The sequence below is a fragment of the Siniperca chuatsi genome, linkage group LG7 (assembly GCF_020085105.1).
Source record: "Siniperca chuatsi isolate FFG_IHB_CAS linkage group LG7, ASM2008510v1, whole genome shotgun sequence".
In the NCBI taxonomy this organism is placed as follows: domain Eukaryota; kingdom Metazoa; phylum Chordata; class Actinopteri; order Centrarchiformes; family Sinipercidae; genus Siniperca; species Siniperca chuatsi.
Genome location: NC_058048.1, coordinates 31,378,526 through 31,386,302, shown reverse-complemented (window position 1 = coordinate 31,386,302; position 7,777 = coordinate 31,378,526). Strand labels below are relative to the sequence as shown.

The following is a 7,777-nucleotide window of genomic DNA, read 5'->3' as shown; positions in this document are numbered from 1 at the left end:
GTGTCGGTGTGTTTGGTTCGGTGCAGGTGTGTTTGTGTCGGTGTGTTTGTGTCGGTGTGTTTGGTTCGGTGCAGGTGTGTTTGTGTCGGTGTGTTTGTGTCGGTGTGTTTAGTTCGGTGCAGGTGTGTTTGTGTCGGTGTGTTTGTGTCGGTGTGTTTGGTTCGTGCAGGTGTGTTTGTGTCGGTGTGTTTGTGTCGGTGTGTTTGGTTCGGTGCAGGTGTGTTTGTGTCGGTGTGTTTGTGTCGGTGTGTTTGGTTCGGTGCAGGTGTGTTTGTGTCGGTGTGTTTGTGTCGGTGTGTTTGTGTCGGTGTGTTTGGTTCGGTGCAGGTGTGTTTGTGTCGGTGTGTTTGTGTCGGTGTGTTTGGTTCGGTGCAGGTGTGTTTGTGTGCAGGTGTGTTTGGTTCAGTGCAGGTGTGTTTGTGTCGGTGTGTTTGTGTCGGTGTGTTTTGTGTCGGTGTGTTTGTGTCGGTGTGTTTGGTTGGTGCAGGTGTGTTTGTGCAGGTGTGTTTGGTTCGGTGCAGGTGTGTTTGTGTCGGTGTGTTTGGTTCGGTGCAGGTGTGTTTGTGTCGGTGTGTTTGGTTCGGTGCAGGTGTGTTTGTTCGGTGCAGGTGTGTTTGTGTCGGTGCAGGTGTGTCGGTGCAGGTGTGTCGGTGCAGGTGTGTTTGTGCAGGTGTGTCGGTGCAGGTGTGTCGGTGCAGGTGCAGCTGCAGGTGAAGCAGCAGACTCACTGTAGTCGCTGTTCTCGTCCTTGTTCCCACTGATGGTCCCGTCGGGCTGCATCTGCAGGAAGAAGCCCTGCTCACTGAAGAGACGCGTCACGATGCCCTTCAGCTGCGGCTCTGAAACACACCGACACACACCCGGACATAAGATCCATGCTGCAGACGCACTCTGACGGCAGGTGCTTCACCTGTCTTCACTGTGAACGCACTCCGACCACATGTATGATTCACTGCAGGATCTCCTCTCACTTTATCTCTTCCTCTGCACTCGTCTAATATCTCTTTCATCTCAGTTTATCTCGCCTCATGTCATACTTTGTTACCTTTCTATCTAAGCTCATCTCTTCTGCGTTGTGATAAAGCAACACAGTACTTTGTGACACTGCTATTAACCTGTGTTCAGCAGTTTAGAGCAGTTTCCCTCCACTTTAAATTTCCATCTTTGTTTCCTGCAGCTGTCGCTCTGAACTCCGACATCCTAAAAAATAAATGCACTTATATGATATAAAATTATAAAAGTCCTTAAAAGGGAAAAATAAATTAGTGAGAGGCTCATGAGAGGCTCAACCTGATTAAGCTTCACTTTGTGGTTTTGACAGTGTAAAGTGGGCTTCTCATCTCTACAGGTGAACACACACACACACACACACACACACACAAACACACAGCATCACATGTGGCCCCTGAAGCCACAGGACCAGGACCCTGGTCCTGACCCCCTCGTGATTCAGCTGGAGGTCTGAGGATGTAAACATGATGTGAGCTGGAGATGAAGTGATGCTCCAGATGACAATGTGGGCCAGAAGGACTCGTCTCCGGCAGAAATAGACCAAATACAGAGAGGCTGATGTGGAGCAGGCTGCTGTGCTACTTAAAGTGGAAATCCTTTTTCAGTGGGTTTCCTGGTGGATTTGGCGACACCTGTGGCGACTGCTGGTAACAGCAAAGGCAGTTTAATACCGCAGGTCACAGAATTCTGGGGGCAGCTAAACTAACTACTGTCGATTTAATAAAGAAGTCGGACAATAATCGTCACTTTTGCATCTTTCTGTGAGAAACCGCGGTCTGATGTCATGCTGCACGAGTCTGCGACCAGCAGGCACAGAGAGCAGCCGCTTACCTGGCTGACAAGGTGGAGGTGAGCAGCTGCTCCCATTACTAACGGCTATATTTCAGCCCGGTCTGTCTCGTCTCGACAGTGTCAAGCTCCCTGACAAACACGTTGCATTTCCTGTGACTACTTCATAATAAAAGTCAACTCGTGTTTCGCCAGTTACATGCTTTTAATGTGAAGCTGCAGCAGTGGGAAATGTCCGGCTCGTAATACTGCAGATGTATAGGTATTGCAGTACTTTCGTCAGCGGGCCGGAGGCTCAGTCGCCACTGTTAGCTCATTCGGTAACTTAACAGACTGTCAGACGTGTCCACAAACACTCAAAAACAACAAGACAAACTGTTTACAACTTTCCTCCGTTGAGCTTTTGTCTCCAACTGGTCGAGTTATTAGAAGTCGTCACATCAGAAATTTTAAAAAAATCACAACTGTTGTAGTTTTTCTTTTCTCGTCCGTCATCGATGCTCTGGATCTTTCTTTGGGGCTGTTGGAAGGTGTGTGTTTTCTCTTTTGATGGCGCTAGGCTAACAGTTTCCCCCTGCTTCCAGTCTTTGTGCTAAGCTAGGCTAAACACGTCCTGAACCTGAACGTGACTCTGGAGCAGACAGCTAACAGTTGTAACAGTGTTGACTGTTTCTTTAAAGCTGCAGAGGAACAGCGGCATCAGTCACCGCCGAGTCTTTTAACTTCCGAACCTCAGCGTAGCGTTTGAGCCTCGTACCGCATTAAAGCCATACGGGACTTACTGTAATTACCAGTTTCTGGTTTGTAAAGAGAGTTCAAGTCAACAGAAAAGTCCTAATTCCACCTGAGAAACTCTGATTTCTCTTAATAATACAGAAGTGCCTGAAAACCAAACAAACATGGACGCTCGAAGTCTGTCGCTCAAGGCCATTTAACCCAGATTTAATGGACATAGTGTTAAATTGTCAGTTCACAGTATTTTCACCTCTAGCTGCCGACTTCCACATCACGCAGACACAGAGCACCACAATGAACCCGCTGAAACTAAATGTAGAGCCAATCCGTTTAAAACCCCTTACGATGAATTCATTATCCCCTAATTCACTTCAAACATGCTGAACCCCTGAGTTTCCTTGTAATGTACAAATGAAAGGGTACCTGCGATCTACCTGATAAGTTGTACATATTAAAGGGTTTTTAGCCCTTCATCCATGCAGAAAACCATTAAAACCCTGTTAATATTTAGGGAACGTGTTGTAAAACCAAAACTACAAAGAGCTGCAGAGTCGGTGACACTTCCCAATATTCCTGCGCTCCGTTGTTAACGTGGTTTTTTATTAGCGGCCGATCAGAGCGGTCACGCGGCTGGTTTTGGAGGGAAACAACACATTTAGTTTGAGAGGACAGAAGCTGAACCTCAGCATCAGGAGGGTTTCGGTTCCTGACTCTCGATGCGACTAAACTGGTTTTATTCTCTGACATGAAACGTCTGTCGAGTCTCTTCACTGATCCAGACGGATTCCTCTGAAGGAAGTTATATTTAAAGTGTGTGTCACACTGTTCGAGGAGGAGCTGGGAGTTTTAACACATCTGTGGGGCTGTGGGCCTCATCACATGCTGCTTCCTGAACGGATCCGTGATGATGATGATGATGATGATGTCTTAACAAATCAGAGTCACATTTCAACCAGAGGACAGCAAAACAGTTTGAATGATTCTAGTTTCAAATGAAATAAAAATGAAAAACAAAAGCAGAGTCAGTTTGTGTTCCTGCTTTTCTGCCGCACAGGAAGTGACGCGTTTTCATTTCATTTCTATCAACAATATCAGCTTCAATCTTTACGTCATCGCGTCTTGTAAATGTAAGGAGCCGCAGATTCATCTCTAAGCTCTAAACGATCCTGAAGGATCATTTTTTCCAAATCTATCTAAAAAACCTTCAAGAACTGTTTCGCTGTTTTTCTAAACTCTTTTCTTTATCACACCTGAAAACTTTCCGTGGATCTACACAATCTAATGTTTCTGAAGACGACTGAAGTCTGCTTTCTTCTCTACTGTTCCTGCCTTTTGTCTTTTTATTAACCTTCAGATATAAACTCCGATTGTTTCTTCCTTTTCTAATGTTTAACACGACGGCTGCGAGGAATAAACAGTGAAATGGAAAAAAGAAGACATGGTCCTCCAGAGGACTTCTGTCCCTCTGAGAGTATTTACATGCTCACGTGAAGATGGTTATTATGAATAAAGTATGTTGATAGATCATGTAAACAGCTGCTGACAGCACGTATTGATCGTGTGGATGATCAATAACCGACAGCCGTGTCAGAGTCACTGTGAGTCAGCAGGAAACGGTTTGATCAAATGTTCATCACCCTACACAAAGAGAGGCGATGTGCAATGAAATGAAAAGCATCAATTAAACCCTGTTAGTGTCGGGAAGTTCAAACCTTATGTTGCCAATTTAACATGCAAATATGTATGTTGCAATTTTAGATTTGATATTATATTATATGAATATTACGTTAGTATAGGCCCGTTCTCAGTCGCTCAGAAATAAAGCCAACAGCCGCTCTGCAGATTTACGGATCAATATTTAACTTAAAATGAACAATTAATACAACAAAACACACTAATATGTTGAGTGTATTTCTGTCATGTCGTGGCCCGTCCTCGAGGCACTCACTCTGGGAAGCACCGGTCTCAATGTCGGCTAACTTCCGGTTTAGCCCTCCGCTAACTTGAATGGGGATAAAATGATTTAACCGTGCGGCTCTTCTAGACTTTCCAAATGTTATCGGATCAAATGGATCAAATTCTGATAGTGAAACAAGTCATTTCGCTTCTTTCACAATGTAAGTCTATGGAAGAAAGACTTTTTGGGCCAGGGAAGTTGTAATTCCACGGTTCGGCCGCTACGTCAAGCTGGCTTGAAAGCCCGGCGCGCTTCCTGCGGGCTTGGGTTTGCTCGGTGAGTCAAGCTCCTGTAGTGTCGCTGCCTCCGAATGGCAAACACCAATGAGCGACCAGAGCTGGAGGCTCCTCCCACGACTCTTAGATCCATGTTGGAGCGTTACGGTTTCACGGTTTGTTACGGCGAAAATGGGCAACGATTAGTGTCAGACTGTACGCCGACATTGTTCAGCTGAAGTCGGGTTTGTCTGCGGAAACGCTTCAAACACGTCACTTACGAAGGCACCGGCCGAATGTGTCGATTAGCAGAACGAGACAGAAACAGACTGGAAGGCGAGTCGTCCTCCCCACAGCGTCTCTGCAGATTCAGACCGAGCCAAATCAATAACTGATGCTACGGAAGCATTTATCGCTGCAGACATGCGACCATACTCGGTGGTAATACACAATTTAAGCTTATGGTCAAAGTGCTTGAGCCCCGCTACAATGTGACGGTCGGTCAGTCCGGCGTGCTGCTCTGTTTAAACCGACACGAGCTGCAGCAGGTCAGAGTCTTACGATCGAGACGTACTGATTTGTGTTATTTATTTGTCCTTACACACAATACGACAGTATTTGAGCGCCTTAACTGTTAAAGAAAGAATTATGGCCAATGAGCCACTGTTAAATGTTTTCATTTTTCAAAATGAATTACAAAAATGTTATTTCCTTCCAATATTTCTTGTTTGTACCAGTGCTCAGAGCGTACCAAACCAAAAGACACAGTATAAAATCTGTTTATCCAGTGTTTGGCGAGCTCTGCAGTGTGGATCAGGATGATCCACGTCTTGTTTGTAACTAACGTCATCACTAGGGGGCTCAGTGATGGTGAAACATCAAAAGAAGACAAAGTGCTGACGTTGAAGTAAATGACTCAGCGATTCACCAGCGGCAGAGATTTCTTTAATAACTCACTCTGTTCTTACACACTCCTCACAGGAGACGTTAAAGACGCTGAAGTCTCTGGACTGTACACTGTGAAGCAGCTGATCAAGCAGAAGCGCTGTATAATAGTTCCTTTAAGAAGCTGTTTGTTGCATTGCCAAGAAAACATGAAGCGCTTCGCAGCAGCGGGGTGTCGGCTAATGAGAGACGCAGCTCATAAATGTGTAAACATTGAAATCGGTCCAGCGGTCCAACACACTGCGTCTCCTCCTGAAGTTAAGCATTTCCTCAGGAGGGAGCGAGAGAGCTCGTCCTCCTCAGGAGGGAGCGAGGGAGCTCGTCCTCCTCAGGAGGGAGCGCGGGAGCTCGTCCTCCTCAGGAGGGAGCGAGGAGCTCGTCCTCCTGCAGGAGGGAGCGAGGAGCCTCCTCCTCAGGAGGGAGGCGAGGCAGCTCGTCCTCCTCAGGAGGGAGCGAGGAGCTCGTCCTCCTCAGGAGGGAGCGAGGGAGCTCGTCCTCCTGCAGGAGGGAGCGAGGGAGCTCGTCCTCCTCAGGAGGGAGCGAGGCAGCTCGTCCTCCTCAGGAGGGAGCGAGGGAGCTCGTCCTCCTGCAGGAGGGAGCGAGGGAGCTCGTCCTCCTCAGGAGGGAGCGAGGGAGCTCGTCCTCCTGCAGGAGGATTCACAAGGCTGCTCTGGTATTTGATCACGTGAAAGGTCTCCAGAGGGAAACAGTCTGCTGACATCATCACGACAGAAGCTGGAACCACACGTTGGGTATTTCTTTTTTACCCGCATTAAATATTTAAAACCGTTGATGAATGTTTACTACAACTACTGGCTGCATTTCAGTTTATTCTGCATTTCTGAAACAACAGATGATCCTGGGGAATCTGCAGTGAACCAATAAAGCTCCACAGCTGAGAGACTGAATGTCGACTCAATGCCTTCGAACAAAGAACTCATGAAGTCGTGTTTTCGATATCGGAGGATAAGTAAACTTTATGCTCGGTATATGCTGTGGTTTAAGTGCTAATAATAGTTCCTAGGTGACTTACAGCAGACATGCTCGTTTTAACCAGACAGAGTCTGCAGCCACGCTAGCAGCTCTGTGAGGCTGCACTCAGACACAGCGGTGCGTTGAGCTAAGTGCTAACATCAGCATGCTGCCATGCTCACAATGACGATGCTAACATGTTGATGTTTAGCAGGTATAATGTTTACCATGTTCACCATCTTAGTTTAGCGTGTTAGCATGCTAACATTAGCTAGTTAGCAGTAAACACAGAGTCCAGCTGAGGCTGATGGGAACGCCATCAGCTCTGCAGGTGTTTGGTCAGAAACCAAAGTGTCGGACGCGTTAACGTGTCGACCTGATGGTGGCGCTAGATGGAAAGTCAGAGGATCAGCAGAGTGATTACAGTTCATCCTGAGGGGAGCATGAACGATGAAGCACGTTTCATCCAGAAGCTGCTGAGATTCTTCAGGCGGACATGTGCATCTGTGGAGAAAATGATCTGTGACGTAGTTGTGCAATTCTTCCTGGTGTTTTGCTTCTCTGCAGGAATAATAACAGGCTAAACATGCTAACAGGCGCTGAGTCTACTGTCTGACTATGGTACGTAAACGAATCTGGCGAGCCGAAGCTCCCAAGCTTTGGTATTCTTCGGTATGCGAGTGTGCGGAGCTGGTATCAGCAGCAGAGTGGAGTGTACAGGTTTGTAGTGCTGAACTGTCAGTTACCACCTGTACTAAAGCTAAACAGTCTGTGAACCCACCTGGTTTCCGTCGTACAGGTCTTTTCTTTCCGCTGCAGAAGCGAACTTTGCTGAAGACGCTGAAGATGTGTCTCTCACACAGAGACCTCGGGTCTTTACTCGGACTCGAGCGTCTCTTGTTGGTGGCGACCTTGTCGCTGTTGGACTCGCGGGCCTGCCGCTTCTGTCGGATCAGGGAGCTGGCGATGGCCGCCGCCATCTCCCCGAGAAGTGGACGGAGCCACAGAGGAAGTCTGGAGTCTGAGGACGCTCGCTTTTTAGTCCAAAACAGGGGACATGTCTGAACGAAGGAATGCAGCGAGTGTCTGATACGTGTGGTTCTTGCTTACGGTCACTCCATGACTCAAAACGGATTCAAAACACGGAAAATCC

The 7,777-nt window shown here is 47.2% G+C and overlaps 1 protein-coding gene across 3 annotated transcripts in view; it reads right to left on the bottom strand.

The window, feature by feature from the left end:
* Positions 1 to 7,777, bottom strand: part of LOC122878576 (fibroblast growth factor 12-like) — a 56,594-nt gene that overhangs the window by 14,953 nt on the left and 33,864 nt on the right. For 2 of the 3 annotated variants that reach the window (XM_044201480.1, XM_044201479.1), the window contains exon 2: positions 729 to 839. In XM_044201480.1, the coding sequence (XP_044057415.1) occupies positions 729 to 839 (111 nt within the window). Of the gene's footprint in view, positions 1 to 728; positions 840 to 7,405; positions 7,620 to 7,777 lie in introns of those variants that run through there. The other variant, XM_044201478.1, reaches the window with a different exon arrangement.